The sequence below is a fragment of the Vombatus ursinus genome, unplaced genomic scaffold (genome assembly GCF_900497805.2).
Source record: "Vombatus ursinus unplaced genomic scaffold, bare-nosed wombat genome assembly UNPS02014945.1, whole genome shotgun sequence".
Taxonomy (NCBI): domain Eukaryota; kingdom Metazoa; phylum Chordata; class Mammalia; order Diprotodontia; family Vombatidae; genus Vombatus; species Vombatus ursinus.
Genome location: NW_020954723.1, coordinates 30,089,710 through 30,111,510, shown reverse-complemented (window position 1 = coordinate 30,111,510; position 21,801 = coordinate 30,089,710). Strand labels below are relative to the sequence as shown.

General features: G+C 35.6%; 1 protein-coding gene across 1 annotated transcript in view; it reads left to right on the top strand.

Moving 5' to 3' along the window:
• Positions 1–21,801, top strand: part of LOC114029975 (Fanconi anemia group M protein-like) — an 89,715-nt gene that overhangs the window by 59,146 nt on the left and 8,768 nt on the right. Inside the window, exons 14-21 of the mRNA XM_027844622.1 lie at positions 963–2,742; positions 8,703–8,785; positions 8,874–8,942; positions 11,529–11,654; positions 13,071–13,224; positions 14,859–14,965; positions 16,627–17,190; positions 20,929–21,310. Coding sequence (XP_027700423.1) covers positions 963–2,742; positions 8,703–8,785; positions 8,874–8,942; positions 11,529–11,654; positions 13,071–13,224; positions 14,859–14,965; positions 16,627–17,190; positions 20,929–21,310 — 3,265 coding nt within the window. The remainder of the gene's footprint in view (positions 1–962; positions 2,743–8,702; positions 8,786–8,873; positions 8,943–11,528; positions 11,655–13,070; positions 13,225–14,858; positions 14,966–16,626; positions 17,191–20,928; positions 21,311–21,801) is intronic.

Sequence of the window (21,801 nt, the reverse complement as noted above, 5' to 3'; positions counted from 1 at the left end):
CTTTCATAGCTTTTCTTCTTTTACTTGATTTTTTTGGGGGGGGGCTAGGCAATGGGGTTAAGTGACTTGCCCAGGGTCACACAGCTAGTAAGTGTTATGTGTCTGAGGCCAGATTTGAGCTCAGGTCCTCCTGAATCCAAGGTCGGTGCTCTATCCACTGCACCACCTAGCTGCCCCATCTTACTTGATTTTTAAAAATCCTTTTTGAGCCCTTTCAATTCTTTTTTGGGCCTGACACCAATTCACATTTTTCTTTGAGGCTTAGCATGTAGCTGTTTTGACATTGTTTTCCTCTTCTAAGTTTGTGCCTTCATTCTCCCTGTCCCCATAGTATCTTTCTATGTCATGTCTTTTTTTTTGTTTGTTTTTTGCTTACTTTTTCCAGCCTCTTTTGTGCCTTCTAACTTTATGTTAAAGTTGGGCTCTGCTCTTGTAGTGCAGAGGGTAGCGCCCCAAGTTTCTTATGCTGGGACTTGATGGGTCTTGCTGCTGGCCTGCACTGGGTGTAGAGCCTTGCTGCTACCTCACACCAGGGTTGGGGGCTTACTGCTGGTTTGTGCTGGGCATGAGACCTCACTGCTGTCTTTCTTTGGGGCTCTACGTCTTGCTGCAGGCCCACTAGGGTGTGGCCTGCTGCTGGCTTGGTTGGGCACTGCCTGTACCAGACTATGCTTCCTCCCACCCTGCTGAGATAGACCTTTCCTGCTGACCTTCTAAGCTATCCTTGGCTGAGAAATTGCTTCACCACTCCAAAATTTGTTTCAAGGTGTTATTCCAGAGTTGTTTGAAGGGGAATTTTGGAGAGCTCAGGTGAGGTCCTGCCTCACTCTGCCATCTTTGGTTTTGGCAATTTAGAAAAAAAACAATCACTTGTATACGTTTAAAAACAATGAAAATTGTTCCCCATTCTTTAAAAGTTGTTACAAAATGACTTCTTATGACTTTCTGTCTTTTCTTAACAGGATGAATGCAACTATGAATTGGAACTTAAACCCCACTTACAAATAGGAGATACTAGTTCAACATCAGGCATTCTCAGGAATAAACATTCTTCTTCTGCCTCTGTCAACACTACTACTCTACAAAAACCTGCTATTAAAAGGAATGTGAAACAAAATTGTTCATCTTTATTAATAGATTTTGATGAAGAATGTGCCCAAGAATTTAAATCTGATAAAAACTTTTATTTAAAAACCAAAGTCCTTAAGGAAATGACAAAAGATCAGTGTAAGGCAAGCAATAGTGACAACATTGCCAATTCCTTAATAACTGAAGTACGTTCTACTGTTAGTTGTAATTATCAGGAAGCATCACCAGTTGATAAAGTGGCATTAGATGTAGACAGTGTTGCAAACACAAGCACTGCCCATGATCAGCTATGTGAACTGTTAGTAGAGTGCTCATCAGTAGATAAATCTGAAAGTTTATTTGGTGGAAACCATATAGAATTTGGTTATGATGATTTTACTGATGAAAAAAAAATTATTTCAACTAGCATGTTTTATCTTTCTGAAGAAGATCCTTATTTACTTAAAACAGCTACTCAGTTGTGTGACAACTGTCTTTTACTGACCAAAGAAACACTTAACAATGTAGAAAGATTTTTATCTCAGTCTCCTCCTCCTCTTGATGCACTTTATAGTTTGAAAGATGAAATCCTAAGGACATCATCATTTAAAAATTTACAAGATGATATATCCAGTTATTCTGATATGATGCTTGATGGACCAAATTGTGATGAACATGAGAATGAAATACACATACATGTAAAAAATGACAAAGTAACAACTGTTGATCATGCTCAAGTAAATGCATCTCCTGAAAAATGTTTAGTTAAAAAAAAACACAATGGGGTTTGTAAGACACTCATGAAAAAAGTAAGTATTGAGCAAGATCAGGAAAGACAGTTTTCTGAAGATACTGATTCTGAATTTAATCAGATGAATCCTCTTTATTTGAAAAATAACTCTAGATGTTTATCTTTATCAGATGATGCTCTTACAAGCGAAGTGGTACAAGTATCTCCATTTCACATTTCTGATGAGTGTTTGCTAGATTCTGATTCAGAAACCAAAATTCCATTAAATCACAGTACCAAGATTGGAACTTCTCTTGAAAATTTGGAAGGAGTAGGGAAGGAAAAAACCCAGAGTGATGATAGTATTTTTGACTGTTCAAAAGAGTTATTCTCTGTTAATTTTGATTTGGGATTTTGTAGTCCAGATTCTGATGAGGAACAATCAGAGCTGGCAAAAGATGTAAACAAAAATGGCCATTTAAAAGTGGGTTTCTCTGGCAGCCATACCAATACCATGCAGGAAGCTACAAATTATGGCCCAAGGAAAGAATGTACCCCAAGGACATACGATAAAAATATTATTAGAAGAAGCATTTCTACAACATCGATGCTACAAAATCAGTACCCCGATTGCATGCTTTCTCCGATGAGCATGACAAAAGAAAAAGAATTTGAGTCTCCTGGTAATTTTTCTGCTTCCTCAGTTTCTTCACCAGTAGGAGAAAATGTTATGAGCACTCCACTCTATAAACCAAATCCAATGAATTCATTCTCTACAATGACACAAGACATACTTGAGTTATCAGCTACCAAGAAAAAAGTAAATCTAAGAAGCATTAAAAAAATCTTGAATTCCACTTTTGAAAAAGTAGGAATTACAACAGAAAAGACTGAAAGCAATGAACAGATTAACTTGTTTGAATCTTGCCATTATTCTGATGAAGGTAAGATTATAAAATTATACCTTTAAGGAATGAATACTTCATTAGAAATAATAAATTCAGGAAAACGTTATAACTTTTAGAAATTTGTATGCCTAAGTTACATATGCTGTCCCTTGTTACTTCCTGCTTTGGACTATTGTCGTCTCCAAATTGGTGTCTCCAACTCTAGTCTTTGTCTTCTCCATTCCATCTTCCATAACTGTCAAAATAGTCTTAGTACATCATTCCCTTGCTCACTTAACTTGATTGTCTCTCTGCTGCTTGTGTGATTGAAAACATGCTCTTCAGTCTGGCACATGTGGCCTACTACACTCAGGTTTCAGCTTACTTTTCCAGCCATACTTCACATTTTTCTTCTTTGTGTTTTAGCCAAACGGAACTATTTCCTGAACTGAGTATTCCATCTTCCACCTTTACTCATTTATGCAAGCCATTTCTAATTTCTGAAATGTACTCCTCTTATTGCCACCTTTCAGAATCTTTATTATACTTCAAAACTCTACTTCCATTCTACATCCTCTATTGCTATTGGTTGCTAATGTTTTGTCCTTAAGTACCTTATATTTACTTATCTTTGCAGATTTTATAGCCTACCAGTAGACTGTCAGTTCCTTGTGGTAAGGAGCCATTTTACTTTTACATTTCTGTTCCTAGTACTTAGTATAGTGCCTTTCACATTGTAGAGTCTTAATAAGAATTTATTGAAATTGAATTTAATTATAAATTTGGTACTTCATCATACTTGGTTCTTTGAAACAAAAATATTTTCTAGAACCATATCAATCAATAGATAATTTATTTTGTGCCTAATATGTGCAAGGAAAACATTATTCTGTATATTGATGGAAGTGCAAAGAAATATGGATCCCTGTTCTTGAGAAGTTCATCTAAATAACTAAATTAGGTTATCCACATGAAAATATGAATTATTGGCGCAAGGCAGTAAATTATAAAGGTAGAATGAATGGTCAAAACAATGAGTTTAGAAATGTCAAGTGTGCCCTTAAAAGGACACAGGGTTCTATAGACAGTCAGTTAAGCAGAGGGTTAACACAGTAACAGAGGGGAAAGATTATGAAAATTAGAAGTGAGTTGAGGAACAGTGAACAGACTAGTTTAACTGAGCTGCTGTGGAAGGTTTGTAAATGTGTACATTTAAATATATAAGGGGATAGATCGTAGGAGTATTGTATTAATCTATAGTTTGAAATAGAAAAACAAAAAAATAAATTGACTAATGTTTGGTAATAAAAATTTAACGGTAGAATTTGTAACCTCATTTGTAGACTATTTTCTTATAGTATTCATAGAGTGAGTGTGTGTGTGTGTGTGTGTGTGTGTGTGTGTATGCTATTCTCTGTGGAGAAGAAAAAAAGGGAACTTGTGTAGGTAAAATCATATGAAAGCTTTTTCTGTAACAGTAATAAAAAACCCCCTATATTTCCAGTTAGTATCTAAGGCGTAAGTTGTTAATATGTTATTTCAATTAGAAGTAAGCTGTATGTAAGTTCTAGCAATATTTTTCTTTCATAGGTTTCAGTATAGCCCTAATAAGCTTTTTTTTTTTTTTAAGTAAGATAATTAAATGGCATAGTAGAATCAGTAACAAGGAAGATTTCTTCCATCTTTATAGGTATACTTTTCTGGAGGTTAACACACCACCCATGGAACAAGGGAACAGATGTAGGGAAACACATAAGATGAAGGAACATAGTTTATGCATATGTATATAGAAGACACAGAACAAGTATAATAAGGGCAACTCACTCTTTCTTTATCTCTTCCTTCATCTAAAAGAACAGGAAAGAAAAGAATTGGGATTGACACTAGTAATTTATAATTGAAGTGGTCTGATCTCACTCCTCTTCCTTTCTGTCTTCAGCCAGTCTAGACTTCAGTCACTGGTTCTGGTACTTTATTTCTGTCCTTCTGTTCTCCTCTTTATGATCTGCCCTCCATAGTTGAAACTTGCTCTCCTTGTGAATATTCCCTCCTCAAGTCTTCTTTTCCTCTTAAACCTTCCTCTTCTGTCTTCCTGTTCTGGCCTCTTTTCCTTCTTGAATTTAATACAGGTTTCCACAAAATTCTCTGTGTCTGTCTGCATACGTATGTGTGTGTGTGTGTGTGTGTGTATGTGTGTGTGAAAGAGACAGAGAGAGAGAGAGAGTGAGAGAGACAGAGAGAGAAAGAGAGAGTTTTAACCTCCCTTTTTCTGGTTTGGATGAAAGTGAATTTCATGAGATTCTTGCACTGCTTATCCTCTCTTCTATATTTGTCACCACTTAGGAGACATTTTAAATTCCTTCTCATCCTCATTTTTCCCCTAGTGTATTCCTCTTTCTCTCCCTTTCGCTTCTTAAAACCAACAAAATAGGGAGCAGCTAGGTGGCACGGTGGATAGAGCTCTGGCTTTGGAGTCAGGAGGACCTGAGTTCAAATCCAGCCTCAGACACTTAACACTTAACTACCTGTGTGATCCTGGGCAAGTCACTTAACCCTGATTGCCTCACCCCCCAAAAAAAAAATCCATTAAAAAAAAAACCAACAAAATAAAACAAAACCACACACAGGCCTAGTTTACTTCTTTATTTATCTTTCTAGGTTTCTCTTGTCTTCTGTGTTTGTGTTTCATAAATTTTAACTAGCTCTGGTCTTTTCATGAGGAATGCTTGAAGGTAATCGTCATTATTTAAGATCTCTTTTTTCTCCCCTTCAGGATAATATTCAGTTTTGAAGAGTAAGTTATGTTTAGTTGTAACCTTTTTTCTTCTCCCTAACTTAGCAGAGTACTTTAGGGACTTATGGATAACTGACTTAGACTGCATATAGTCCAGGCACCATCTGTGGTCCTTCGAGTCCTTGAACCCCATGAAATAGGTGAAAATGCTGTTGCCACTCTGCTGGTCTACTGCCTAAGATGACCCTAACCAGTGCCCAATATGCTTATCTTTTTTTTCTCCACTTTTTTTTTGTTTTTTGCTTTGATTGGTGAGGCAGTTGGGGTTAAATGACTTGCCCAAGGTCAGACAGCTAGTAAGTGTCAAGTGTCTGAGGCCAGATTTGAACTCAGGTCCTCTTGACTCCAAAGCCAGAGCACTATCCACTGCGCCACCTAGCTGCCCCTCAATATGCTTATCTTGCATCAAGCCATGGTTGGAGTTGAAGTCAGGGGAGCAGTGTGTGGCCTAGGGTGGCTGGCCTCAATTGAATCCCAGCCTTGGATGGTGGCTGTAACAATCTTCACTTTGTTCTAATATTGTTGTCTCAGCGAATTATTGAGATTTGTTGGCTTCATTCTTTATTTTAGGGAGTTTACTACATAAGTAATTTTTTTTTCCATTTTCCCCTCAAAATCTCTAATGTACTTCTATAAATTTTGTTTCATTTTTTTTTCTATCCACTCTTCAAGTTCCTTATTTCTACGTTTTCTAAGATTTTGTTTTTACTTTTGGAGTTTGGAAGTGGGCTTCTCTTAACCCATAGTATTTTTTCATTGTATTAGGAATTTCCTTCCATTTACTCATGTCACCAGCCTCAGTTTCTAGTTTGGAACATTGTCCCACATCAAGATTACATTCCTTCCTTCACTGTCAGATGGGGTGGTTGAGACCTAGTCCCCTTCTTCTCTATTCCATGATTCTTGCCTGGGACAGGCAGCTGGTCCCATCCTCTGCCTCAGTTCCTGGCTTCTGTTTCCATCTTATGGTGTCCCAGTACAGGTGTTGACTTTCCTTAGTCTTTTCTCCTTCTTCTTGTGTAGTCACTGAGAGAGAATTGATTTTTGTCTCCTGTGATTGTCACAGGCCCTAGCTAGGTATTAGAAGCTTTGGGGTCACTGCAGTACCCCAGGGTACTTCTGTTTCCTTGATTCTTTTGTGTGCCCATTGAGTATTGGAGATCATGTGTGTTTCATGCTTCTTGGAGCACCCCTGATGTGGACTGCCTAGTTGTTTCACTGTTCTACTTTCCCTGGGCAGACACTTAATAGGAGCTGTCTTTATTTCTTTCTGGTTTGGGGCTTCCTGGAGGGCCACGAGGCATGCACACACTGTCCATCTCTTTTCCATCTCTCCTTGTTCACTGACCTACTAGGGTCTTTATTTGTTTTCCTCTTAGGGCCCTAGCTGGCCATGGTTGAAATCCCATTGGCTTCAAGCCTCATTTACTAGAGATCACATTGCTGCAAGTTTCTTTATTTTGCCCCTGGCCAAAGTGCTTGTGGCATCTTTTTATGTTGTTCTGGACTGAATGGAGGAGCCTCTTGTTTTTCCCTTTTGTGTTATTGATCACTGCTTCATCTTTCACTTTTTCTTTTTCCCATGGAGTTTCTTGGAGAACCTTGGCTAAGCGACAACCTATCTTGTTTCCTCCTTTACCAGAAACACAGCTAACTCGCTTAATGTAGTGGTTAGCCATTTATCAATCAATAGGTACCCACCTTTTTTCTAGTCTTGCTCTACCATAAATAGTGCTGCTATGACTTCTGTCATTTTTCGAGCATTTCTTCCCACCCCCACCCCCCTTTTTTAACCTCCTTTGGGTATATTCTCAGCAGTGAAGAGTCAAATAGTATGAACAGCTTAGTGATTGTTCATATATAATTACAATTTTTTTCCCCAAAATTTTCCAAACTTTCCAAAATCACTTCATGCCTCTACTACTAGAATGTTAATTTGCTTGTGTTCCTGCAGTCCCTTCAGTTTTTTATGCCATTTTGCCATTTTTTGTCATTTTGTTGCATGTGAGGCAAAACCTCAGAGTTTTTAAAATTTTCATTTCTCTAATGCTTTGAAGCAGTTTTTCATATGGTTGTTCATAGTTTACAAATGTTTTTTTGAAAATCATTCATATGCTTTGACTTCTTGTCTATTGTTTCCTTATATATTATATATTTCCTTATATATCTTGTATGTGTATATACATATATGTCTTATATGTCATTACATATCTTTTATGTTTTGTCAAATATTTGATGCAAAGATATTTTTCCCAATTGACAGTTTGCTTTATCCTAGCTATATTGATGTTTTTCATGCAGAGATTTTTAAATTTTATGTAGTTGAAAGGATCTTTTTAGGTAGTCAAAAATGATTTTCATTCATTCCCTATCCCTATTTCTTTTTTAGTTAGGAATTCTTTCTCACAGCTGTAGAAGTCACTTCTCATTCTGTGCCTCTAAACTCTACTTTTCTATTTCTTCCTTTTAAGAATGCAGTGCGTTGGGGCACCTAGGTGGCACAGTGGGTAGAGCACCAGCCCTGAAGTCAGGAGGACCTGAGTTCAAATTCGGCCTCAGACCAAACACTTGACACTTACTAGCTGTGTGACCCTGGGCAAGTCACTTAACCCCAATTGCCTTAAAAAAAAAATAAATGCAGTGTGTGGTACCTGGGCATACTACTGCACACCTATAGACCCTGCTACTGAGGAGGCCGAGAGGGGTAGGGAATCACTTGAGAGGGAGTTATAAGCTGTAGTAGGGCCTGTGCCTAGTGAGTGAATACAAAGTGAGGTGCCAATATATTGAGCTCCTGGTATTGAGAGACCTTCATATTGATTGAGGAAGAGCTAATGGATCCAGGAGTAAGTCAAAGCTTCTGTAAAGATAAGCAGTGATATTGTGCCTATAAAAATGGCCTTTTATAGTCTGGATTCTAGCACTTCTAGCCTGGGCAATCAGAAGACCCAGTCTCCCCCACTATCTCCCCTTGCCCCCTGGTACAATGTATGGGAAGAACACTAGATCTGGGTTTAAATTCCAGCTCTGCCTCCTTTTCTCTGTGACCTTGGTCTAATATCTTAGCACACCTTTATCTCTACAGTGAGAGGGTTTTAATTAGGTAGTCTTTAAGGGCTTTTTCCAGCCCTAAATTGTGTGCTGCTATGTGCTTATTTCATAAATAAAGAAGTATATATTTTCCCAGTGATTGTTAACCATTTTAATATTTTTTTTTCTGCAGGAAATAGCATTGGAAGTGAAGACGATGTGGTTTTCCAAAGAGAGAGTAAAAAGGTGAAAAAGGATCATCTGAAATCCCCAAAAGTGAGTTATTCAACAAAAGCAACAGTGTAATCAATTGGAAAGGTCCATTTCTTTCTAAAGAATGTTATCTTTTAATTTGTTTGGATAGGTTGGGAAGAGCAGTGATGTTGAATCTCCTCTTTGTGCTGTTAAGAAATGTAAACACCTATTAAGTACAGTAAGTTGCTATTCAATGAAATTGACCAAATCTAGTTATAGTAACTACCAATTACTTTTAATTTCTTTCTGGGTTTGTCTCATTTGTCTTATTTAAAATTACATGCATAACTGAAAAGTTGAGAGTAGAACAAATGCCTTTTTCCTTTTGTCTCCTCTTATTCTTTCAAATATTTACCCCCTTGAAAACCATTTTGCTCAGCAAAATATGTATATAATTCTTGAAATTTTTATTTTCTTCAAGGACTTTTGGACCTTGTTAGTAGTTTTATTTGCATTTATTTGACTTTTATTGTCCTTGAAAAGGCTGGTCATGTAGTTAAATTCATGTGACATTGTATACCTCGGTTTAGACTAGACCTATGTTAAAAATACACAATAAAATGTGACTTCCCACTGACTAATTAGATTGTAAGCACTAAAGTGACTACCTCAGAGCCTGGTACGTCCATAGTAGGCACTTAATAAATGCTTGGTCCTTTTCTTTTTCATGCTGAACATACACCTAAGTCATGCAAAATTGTCAGACTGAAAGAACCTCATTGAAATGCTTGTTCACAGAACTCCATCTAACTCTTAGACTAATTCCTTAGTCTGGTTTTTATCACCAATTACAAATGTTACAAATCCTGAAGTTCTACTGTTTTGGTTTTTTTTTTGATGGTTGTATTCTAGACTACTAGGTAGCTCAGAGGATAGAGCACTGGGCCTATAGTTAGGAAGACCTGAGTTCAAATCCAGCCTCAGACATTCACTGGCTTTGTGACCTTTGGCAAATCACTTAACCTCTGCCTTAGTCCATTGGAAAATGAAATGGCAAACCACTCCAGTAGCTTTGCCAAGAAAACCCCATATGGGGACATGAAGAGTCGAACACAGTTGAATGACTGAAAACAAATTCTAAGCGGTCAGCAAAATGGACTGTTGACATTTGTTTTTGTTCCTGTGATTAAAGCAGATATGAGATAGATAGTTTTGCTTTCTTTATCACATTATCATGATGCTTGGCACTTAGGTAGCACGTAATACTGGTAATTTGGTTTTCTTCTTCCTTTTTTTAAGTAAATTGACCAAAGGTTTATCTATTTTATTGTTTTTTTTTTTTCATAAAACCAGCTTTTAGTTTTATTTATTAGTTCAATAGTTTTCTTAATATCAATTTTATTAATTTCTGCTTTGGTTTTCAGTATTTCTAATTTGGTGTTTAATTGAGGATTTTTAATTTGTTCTTTTTCTAGTGTTTTTAGTTGTGTGCCCAATTTGTTTATCTCTTCTTTGTCTATTTTATTCAAGTAAGCATTTAGAGATATAAAATTTCCCCTAAGAACTGCTTTCTCTGCATCCCATAAGTTTTGGTATGTTGTCTCATTATTGTCATTCTCTTGAATGAGTTTATTGATTGTTTCTATGATTTGTTGTTTGACCCATTCATTTTTTAGGATTAGATTATTTAGTTTCCAATTATTTTCTAGTCTATCTTTCCATGGCCCTTTATTACATATAATTTTTATAGCATCATGATCTGAAAAGGATGCATTTAATATTTCTGCCTTTCTGCATTGGATTGTAAGGTTTTTATGCCCTAGTACATGGTCAGTTTTTGTGTAGGTGCCATGTACTGCCAAGAAAAAAGTATATTCCTTTCTAACCACATTCAGTTTTCTGCAGAGGTCTACCATACCTAACTTTTCTAATATTCTGTTCACCTCCTTAACTTCTTGTTTATTTTGTGGTTAGATTTATCTAGTTCAGAGAGGGGGAGGTTGAGGTCCCCCACTAGTATAGTTTTGCTGTCTATTTCTTCCTGTAACTCCCTGAACTTCTCCTCTAAGAATTTGGATGCGATACCATTTGGTGCATAAATGTTTTTTTCAGGAGGTGACCTGTGTTTTTTGTTTTTTTTTTTCCATTTCTACCTTGCCGTCTTGTTCTGAAATATCTGGTCAATTTTCCTTTGTAATTTCTTGAAATACAATGTTTAGGCTCTTTTTTTGCTCACAAGTTTCAAGAAATCCAGTGATTCTCAAATTACCTCATCTCAATCTATTTTTCAGGTCATTTTTTTTTCCTATGAGATATTTTACATTTTCTTCTATTTTTTTTCCAGTTTTTTTTGGGGGGGCTGGCAATGTGGCTAAGTGACTTGCCCAGGGTCCCACAGCTAGTTGTATTATATGTCTGAGGCCAGATTTGAACTCAGGTCCTCCTAAATCCAGGGCCGGTGCTCTATCCACTGCGCCACCTAGCTGCCCCCTTTTTTCCAGTTTTTGACTTTGTTTTATTGTTTATTGAGGTCTTATGGATTCATTAGCTTTCATTTGGACAATTCTAATTTTCAAGGAGTTATTTTCTATAAGATTTTGTACCTTTTTTTAACCACGCTGTTAATTCTCTTCTCATGTCTTTCTTCTATAGCTCTCACTTGGTTTTTTAAATCCTTTTTAGCCCCTTCTTTAACTCGTCTAGGAATTCTTGCTGGACTTCTGTCCAGTTTACATTTTTTCTTTGAGGGGTGGTATTTTATGCTATAATAATAACCGTCATCATCTTTTAGTTTATCTTATACATTTTTTTCTGTTTATTATAGTCAGAATCATCTAGTGATGAAAGCACAGATTTTCATAAACCAGTTCTAACTCAAGATGATTTCCAGAGCAATAACAGGAATCGTCCCACAAGTATGAGAGCCCCCAAAAGTTATAGAAACCTAAAGGTGCGCTTTCTAATTCCTTCCTGGTAATTCTATTTTGTTTGTTTGTTTATTGACTTTAAAAAAATAATTAGCAACTTCTCTACTAAAGGCTTCTTCTGATGCCTCATTATGGTTTCAGGTGACCCTGGGTTCTCCAAGGCTCTTTTCCTGCCATGCTGTCATTCATGAATCAACTTAACTGATTTTAGAGGAGTTCAGTGCTAGGGTGGCTCCAGTGTGTTTGCATATTTTTTTTAACTACAGCAATACTTGAAGACAAAGTTGTAGAGAGGTTAGGTGTTCTAAAGATTACAAGGCACATTGTGAGATAGGTAATGGAAATATTATTGTCTCAATTTTACAGATGTGGAACATATAGAGCAGGGGTTTGCAGACTGCAGCCCAGAGGCAAAATCTAGCCTCCCACCATAAAATGACCAGGGAGCTAAGAAGGGCTTTTACATTTCAAAATGTGATAAAACTTTATTTTACATCGTAGAAAACATTCTCAGCTCCATAAGCTGTAGTCTGTGGCACTTGTTCTCCTGCCTCTTCATGACAATCTTTATCAGCAGAGGCAGCATGACTCAGACAAGAGCATGTATCCTTGAAACACAGAAGTATAATTGGGAATGGCTTTTCCCTATTTTTAATGAAGTAAATTTCTAGTTAAGACCAGTATTTTCCTATAAAAGGATTTATATCCATATTAATTCACTTTGACACTGCCATTTTCATGAAAGATTTTCCCGCTTTCAAATTTATCTTAGTAAAACAAGATGAAACAACCTCATCAAATTGTATCTAGAAAGAAAAAAAAAACTTCAAAACATTTAAAAAGTTATTTGAGCCAAAGTTTCAGATTTTATAAAAAACTAAAGATACTAAATTTGTGTTTCAATGGTAATGGCTGTTTCTTGGGATTGAAATACTCTTTGGTTTTGTAATACTGCATGAGAAATTGTCAAAGTAAGACACATTTTTCATGGAAATAAAAAATTTCCTAAGTTATAATTTGTGTGCATGGCATTAAAACAATACACATTAATATTGTTTTTCATAATTACTGATATGGTTCAAAACATCAGGAAAGAACTCTCTTTAGGTGCTGGGAGTTTCCTCTATCCAATATTCTTTGCTGTCCCACTTTATAGAACTGTTTTATCTTCCACCATAAAATGATTTGAAATGTCAAGATGTTCAGGGATTAATTAGAAATATGCAGTTTACTGGCATGAACCAACTCAGATGATTTGAATGTGATTCTTGAAGAAGGCCAGATTAAATTAGGTATTCTAGATGTATTTCTCAGTGTCATTTCCTGGGTTTTTGTTGTTGTTTTTTCACGTAGGCTGTTGTCATTGCTTTGGTACTGGTTTCTTCCAGGTGTTAAAAAAAATGAATGTTTATTTTAAGCTGTTCCTTTATTTTTCTTAGCATGAAGGCAGGCAATTTTTAGATGAAGAAGCAGAGATTTCACAAGATGCAGAAAGTATTTCATCTGATGAAAGTGAAAAATCAGAAAATGAACAAGATTCCTTACTAGTTGGCTTCCTAAATGATGGGACTCAACTTTCACAGGTTCTAAATGGTAAATGCCACTGTCATTGTTATTCTCATTGTTTTAAAATCCTTTTGCCTTTGCTCATGCTCTAAGTTTTATTTGGTTTGCATTAGAAGCTATGCTATATAGGCAATGATTATGGAAAGATGATTATAATTTAGTGTAGTGTTAAATAATTCTTTCAATTCTTATTAAACTAACATCACTCAAAGGAGTTAAATTCTGCATTGTACATTGAATTCATGAACAGTTTTGTCTAATCTGTCTCTTGTATTCATGCCTTCTTCTCAATTGCCACCACTCTAATTAAAGTCTTAATTACCTCTGCATTATCAGTTGTAGTAGGACCTTTACTGGCTTCCCTGCCTCCATTTTTTTTTTTTTTTTTGCCTTCTCCATCTCTTACTTCATCCAGTCACAAAAATAATCTTCCCAAAGCATAGATATGACCATATCACTTCCCTGGTCAAAATACCTCATTTTCTCCCCTTTGCTATTAGGATAAAGTACAAGCTCCTCTTGGTGTGTCAATGTAATGGATAAGTGGATTAGTCCTTGGGTTTAAATTACTGGGTGCTGAAAATGCCCCAATGGAAGAGACACAGTTATGAGGCGAAGAATAACTCAGATAAGAGGGAAATCTACAGCCCTTGTGTGGTCTGTTCCTTCTAAACATTATGTGGCACAAATAGCCCTGGCTTCCTTTGACCTGCTGTAGGTTATACAACTTACCCATTACCAGAAGTACAAGTTGACATGCAGGACAGTGTCCTGGTGCTACATGGACCCAAAGCCCTCTGTGGCAGAGAGGGTTTTATATAACCTCTTGGGGCTCAGTAAAGAATTAAAGGTTAGTTCTCTTAGGCCTGCTCTCCCAAGGAAATCTCTGACACTTCCTTGGAGCTTAATCACTACCTCGAGGTAACATCCTCCCATGATGGTCTTCCCCGAAGTACAATTTAGGAAGGAGTCAGGAACTGAGGACAGTCTGATTCCTCAGAAACAGAATTCGCAGCCTAGTAATTCATCTGCTCTCCTCTTCACTTGACAAAGCTTAGACCCTCTGTAGTCTGGTTCCATCTTGCCTTTACTCTTTTCAGGCATGTAAAAGACAGGCTCAATTATTGTCTGGTTTTTAAATCCTTCCTATCCTTTTCTATTTATAAATTAATAAATTTTCAGAGACTTTCTCTTATACCTGGAAAGCATTCCCCTCTTCATGTACATTTTAAAAAGCTTCTTTTGCTTAGAAGGTCTTCCTGATGTGCTGTCTCCTCCCTGAAATTTTTTCGGATCATTCTCTCACCCCTAAGCTGAAATTAAATTACTTTTCTCATCTTTTATATCTGTTCCCCTTACCTTCTCACATTCTACTTTTTATCATTCTCCTAATTATATCTTTATGGATTTTGTAAAATGCCTTGCATATAGTAAGCATTTAGAAATATTTATTTAATCATCCCCGATGTCAGTTTATTCATATTTTAGCCTTTAAGCTTTTAAAAGATTGCTTTTCAAAGGTACTTCCTGGTCCTTCAAAATAGGTGGTTAACATTTCCTGAGGAACACGATTTATTTAAACTTAGATTAGTTTATAGTTAACTAATCTTTGTGGTTAATATTTTAATGTATATTTTTAAAATTAAATTCTCTTCATGTAGATTCTGAGATGAAAAGTGTTTATCTGCAGTCTGTTCGCAGTCCATTGGTAGGCAATATGTATAAAATGGTGCACAAGAAATATGATTCCATGAATATTTTCTCACAGGTATGAATTTTCAGTATGTAAGAATTTCCTGTTAATGTGGTTGAATGGGTTACTGAAAAAGGTTTTGTAATCTCTTTGGTAACTATTTAAAATGAAATCTGGTAAATTTTAGCTGTGATATCTAAAGGATGGAGAATTAACTAGATGAATTTTCATGGGCCCTTTTAACCCCAAATTGTTATTGACTATTGGCATGTGACATGTTTTTACCTATAATTTTTACTTATGGTTTTTAAAACTTTCCTATCTTGTCTGAATTTTTGTAATGAAAGTATCTCTTGCTTACATATAACCTCTCCATAGGACCATACACCAAGTCAAAAGTAGCATTTCTCATAGGACTAAGCATACTGTAATACATGTTTGCTTACTGAAGGACCAAACTATTTCTTGGGAATAATTAGTAATTATTGGTAAGAATCATCCAATACTTTTTCTCTCCAGATACTTAAATAAGCATTCTTAAAGTGCCATATTACATCTATACTGATGTCATTAGGATTATAGGATTACAGCTGGAAGGGATGCTAGAGATCATTTACTTCAACCACCTTATTTTAAAGATTTAAGAATGCTTAGGCCCAGGGTGTCATAGTGAAATAGAATTGTATAGGTAGTAAATAGCTAAGCCAGAATTAGAAACCACATTCCTTAACTCCAAATCCAATATACAGGGTAGGATTGATATTAGTTATAGTTTAATTTTCTTTCATAATGAAGAGAATAAGGCTTACTGTCTTGACACTTGGTGTTAAGCTGGTGATAGGTAACTTCTCGTATACTAGTACTTACCCAAAGCCCACTTCATAGTTAAAAATGACTAATACTTTGGTATTCGTCATCAATAATTTTGGGACCATGTTATTCCATGGTGTATTGTGAAATACTGTGATTTATTACCCATTTTGTGAAAGTATTAACTTTTTCTTACCTTTAAAATGACAAAAAGTACCTGTATTATAGTTGATATTTATAGGTTATTTTATAAAAAATTTATCTTCTTTAAAAAAAAAAACCCAAACCCAAACAGTATCATTTAAATATGCAAATGAGGTGAAATTAATCTAGGTCCTAACTGTTTTGTATTAACTAAGAGTCAGTATATGAAGTGATACTCTTCAAAATTTTTATCAATTACCTTATACCTTCATTAGATCAAATTTCACGTATATGTATTATACATATATATACACACACACACACACACACACACACACACGCACACTTTTTTTTTTAGACTGAGGCAATCAGGGTTAAGTGACTTGCCCAGGGTCACACAGCTAGTAAGTGTCAAGTGTCTGAGGTCACATTTGAACTTAGGTCCTCCTGAATCCAGGGCCAGTGCTCTATCCACTGCGCCACCTAGCAGTCCCAATCTTTCTTTTTATTTTCTTTTTATTTTTTTTAGTGAGGCAATTGAGTTTAAGTGATTTGCCCAGAGTCACACAGCTAGTGAATGTTATGTGTCTGAGGCCAGATTTGAACTCAGGTCCTCCTGACTTCAGGGCTGGTGCTCTATCCACTGCACCACCTAGCTGTGTAGTTTCATTAGTTGTCTAATAATAGTCATGGAATAAATATACTAGATGATAAACAAATACTTGGACTACAGTAAAAACTTCAAATTCTGTTATATTTATTTTGAAATTTTATTCTGTTAGATTCCTGAACAAGATGAAACTTATTTTGGAGACAGCTTCTGTGTTAGTGATGAGGAAGAACATCCTATCAATGATTCAAGTGAAGAAGTATGTGTTGATTTCAACTTATTAAACGAAGACAGCTTTGCTGATGGAAGGAAAAAATACCATACACGACGTTCTGCAAAATTAAAGCGAATTAGGACACAGAATAATTTTGCATTTAAAAAAAAGAAAGTATCCAGAATTATTATACCTGATGATTCAAGTGAAGAAGAAAACATTGTTAATGATAAAACAGAATCTGATAATGTAATTGGTAACATAAGCATTTGTAGCAAAACAGAAAAACAAGATGATTGTCTCCAAAAATCGTTACTTTCTAGATCTTTCACGAGAGATGAAGAACTTGTTAAACCAGATGTGGTTAATAATTCAATCAAGGAGGGACAAAAGGAGCCACTTAATATCACATGCACAGTTTCTAAAGCTCTAGACACAAAATCCCAATGTAATTATAAAACTAGATCTTTATTGAATGCTGATTCACTGAAAGACTGCAAAAATTTTACAGTCCAGCCCAAGGTATGAACCAATAAAAATCCATCATGTTCTCATAAATTTTAACATGTTTTTGTTATATGTCACAGGAATTCATTAAGTCCAAGTAAAAATTAACACAACTCTTCAAACATGCGTGTGGAACTTGCAAGTGTTGTGTTGAACTATAGCAGTAAATACGGGATGTTTAGCTTTATGTTCCAAGTGTGCATCTTGTGAATAACATTGTTGGATTTTGCTTCTTTCCGTTACCCTCCTCCATTTTGTGAAGCATTCCATCCCCCTCTTGCACTTATGATATTTGTGTATGACTCATATAATGTGTATAATTCACCATTATATTTTATACAAGAAAGGGGGTCCACCCTTCTTTGTATAAAAAAAAGAGGAAGTGAAGGAATCAAATTTATAATTAAAGAGGTCTGTTTCTATTCCTCTGCCCCTTCTCTCTTTATCAATGCCAATCCCCAACATTTTCTGTCCTTCTAATTGCCACTCCTCCAAAGTTGAATCATGTTTTGTTATGAAAGTTCCCTCCGTAACTCTCCTCTCCCTCTTTTATATTTTTTCTAGCCTCCCCCCAGTCTGTTTCCTAGTTCCTGATTCCCTGTTGAATTTAATGTATTTCTATGCCAATTTTAGTGCTTCTGAGAAGAATAAGGTCTTGAGATACCTGGTCCCCCAGACTCTATCCTGGGCTTCCTTCCTCCCTCTGGCTTTTATAGTCCTTCATAACTTGTCCCCTTCCTCACCTGTCTCTTTCCAGTCTTACACTTTGTACTCCTTATTTTACACTCTAGTAACACTAGTCTCTTTGCTCTCCCTCAGATAAGCCACTCCATCTTCTTACTGTGCATTTTCACTGGCCCTTCCCTATGCTTGAAGTGTTCTCCCTCCTTGTCTCCAGCTCCTGCTTTCCTGACTTTCTTTAATTCTCAGATAAAATCCCACCTTCTGCAAGAAGTCTTGCCTGGTCTGCCTTAATGTTAGTGCCTTCTTTCTGAGATCATCTCCAATTTGTCCTGTATATTACTTGTTTGTATATAGCCATTTGCAAGTTTTCTTCTCCAGAAACAGTACACTCCATCTCTTGGCTATGTCTGTCTCCCATGCCTGGAGCGCTGTCCCTCCTTCATCGGGACTACTGATCTCCCTGGCTTCCTTCATATCCCAACTAAAATTTTTAATTCCAGTTCTTCCCCTCTTCTAATTATTTCCTATTTATCTTGTATTTATAGTTTTCTTTGTATATATTTATTAGCATGTTGTCTTTAGACATTAGATTGTAAGCTTCTTGAGGGCAGGAACTGTTTTTCTCTCTTTTGTATCCGCAGTGTTTAACACAGAACCTGGCACATAGTAGGCACTTAATAAATATTAATTGGATTTAATTCTCTATTAGACTCTATTCTCTATATTTAATTCTCTATGAGCTCCTTGAAAGCAAGTACTGTTTTTTGCCTTTCTTTGTATCTTTCATGTTTATCACAATGCCAGTCATGTAACAGAAACTTATTAAAATGATTGTTCTTACAGGATGTCCTCGATGTGGTTAATTTTATAAAAACTAGATGTGCAAGTAGTAGAATCTTTACCATACTTTATAATAAGATGGGGAGTTGCCATGAAAATTTTTTGAACTGCAAAAAAGTTTACAGGCTATTATGTGGCAAAAGACTTAAATTTTAAATGGAATTTATCTTATTTTTTTCTGCTTTGTTTTGTTGTTAATGTACAGAAGTACTGATGAATTGTGTGGATTTATCTTATGTCTTGCAACTTTGATGAAGTTATTAATTGTTTCATTAGTTTTTAAGTTGAATCTTTCTAAATTATCATATCATCTCCAAAAAGTGATAATTCTGTTTCTTCTTTGCCTATAATTATTATCTCAATTTCTTTTTGTCTTATTTCTATAGCTAACAGTCCAATACTATTTCAGATAATAGTGGTGATGATGAATATCTTTGCTTTATTCTTGATCTTATTGGAAAGGCTTCTAGTTAATCCTCATTATAAATAATGCTGGCTCTTAGTTTTAGATGGATATTAATTGTCATATTAAGAAACAATCTATTTATTCCTTTGATTTCTGGGTTTGGGTTTTTTTTTTTTTAGAGGAATGGGTGTTGAATCTTGTCCAGACTCTCTTTTGCGTCTTTTGGTATAATTATATTATTTTTGTTGTTATTAGTGTAGTCAATTATGATTATGGTTTTCCTAATATCAAACAACACTGCATTCCTGGTATGGTCACAGCTTCTTATTTTAATTCTTTCTAATTATTTCAAGGGTATTTCTTGTAAACAGCACATTATTGTATTCTGCTTTCTAACCCATTCTGTTATTCTCTTCTGTTTTGAGTGAATTCAGCCCATTCACATTCACAGTTATAATAGATAATTACGTAATTTCCCCTATCCTGTTCTCTCATACTTTTCCTTCCCTTTGTTTTCCCACTTACTTCTCTGTGGAGAAGTGGGTGGGTGGTAAGAGGAATGTTTTGAGATTCACCTTCCCAGTTAGTTTGTTTTGCTTACTATTGATCCTCTCTTGATCTTTCTTCTTGCTCCTTCCTCTCCCTCCTCCCCTTTCCCTCCTGTTTTATTTTTTGTTTAGTAAAATGTATTTTTGTACCCAACTATGAGCGTATGTTTTAGTATTCTTTCCTGTTTTGACCAGTTCAGATGAGAGTGAGGTTCCAAGTATCACCTCTTCCCATATCCCTCACTTGTCTTCTGTGTGTACACTCAGATTACGTGAGATAATTTCCCCTGGTATATTTCTACTTGACACCTAAACCAAAGAGAAGCAAAACAGAGAAAACTATAAACTATATACCTAATGAACATTGATGCAAAAAAGTTAGATAAAATATTAGTAAGGAGACCACAGCCATGTATAACAAAGATTATACATGATAACCAGATTAGATTTACATTAGGAATCCAATTAGGAAAACTATCAATGTATTATTAACCATTAATTTTTCATTTACCTATTAATGACAAAAACAACAAAAACTGTATGACTATATCAACAGATTTCAGACAAAGCATTTGACAAGATATGTCACCCGTGCCTGAAATACTATGAAATATGTTCAAGGCTAAACTTTAAAAAAAAAAAGACTATTTACTGAATATATGCTTAATAGCCAATATAATGAAAGTGTAGTTTCATGATGAATTAAAAATTGTATATTAAAATCTTTCTAACTTAATACCAAATCATGTAAAAACAAGTGATTGCAGCTAAAAGAGAACATGAAGTATACTAAAAAATTTTTAAGATAAAAAATAAAAAAAAACTCTCCTTTATTTTTAAGTTTACCACCTCCCTACAGGGAGATGAGTCGTGTTTAATCTTCATTTTGAAGGTCTCATGGTCAGATTTCTAAAGTCTTCTGTTTTCTCTGTAATGTTATCATTTTAGAAATTGTTCTCTTAGTTTTGCTCGCTTTTCTCTGTAATTCATAAAAGTCTTCCAGTTTCTTCTGAAATTGGCCATCTTATAATTTCTTATGGAACAATAATATTCCATTACATTTGTGTGACACAATTTGTATCTTTCTAGGCATAATCCTAAATTGCTTTTATTTTATGAGTTCCTATCTTTGTAGCTATTCTCTATACTACCTTCATGTCATTTTTCATTTTAATTGATAGCTTTAAAAAGTTTATATATGTATATATAGGAAGATAATTGTGGATTTTTCTACCTGAATGTTCTTTATGCATGTTTTCTTTTTTTTCCCCTCAGCTTAATAGTGATCTGGAGGATGTTAATTCAAAACCTGTAGTGTTATGTGGTTCCAGTTCAACTGAAAATTTGGCTCTGACACCTACTTCACTTAGACTAACAGAGAAAAGGCAAAGAACCTGTATTCTTGTGGATAGCCGGGAAATCTCCTCTGGTTCAGAAGTCATTTCCTCTTTGAGAACCATTCATGGATTAGAAGTAGAAGTCTGCCCACTCGATGGCTGTGATTACATCGTTAGCAACCGAATGGCAGTGGAAAGAAAATCTCAATCAGAGATGATGAACAATATGAATAGATGTAAGCTTGTTGAAAAGATTCAGTATTTACAGAATATGTTTGAAAGAATATGTGTGATTGTGGAAAAAGACAGAGAGAAAACAGGTTTGTATTTAAATGATGTTTTTCCATGTTTATGTTAAAAAAAAAAAAAGGCAAAACCATTCCTTTGCCTTCAGAATATAGCCAGAGGCCCCTAGATGGTGCACTGGGTACAGTACAGGTCTTGGAGTCAGGAGGATCTGAGTTTAAATCTGGCCTCAGACGCTTAATAGCTGTATGACCCTGGACAAGTCACTTAACCCAATTGCCTCCCTGCCCTCGTATATACATACACACACACACACACACACACACACACACACACACACACACACATTTTGTGTGTGTTTGTATGTGTGAATATATGTATATCAAGTTCTCAGACTTGTAAATTAACTCTATACATTGCAGCTAGTGGCTCCTCACAACTCCCACTTTATTCCTTCTCCTATGTGTTAGAGATGTGGAGAGGGTGTTTGCGCATGTGATGGTATAGTTAGGCTGAGAATGGAAGGACGCTGTACTTTTTCAGGACCGTGGTTGTTATTTTCATT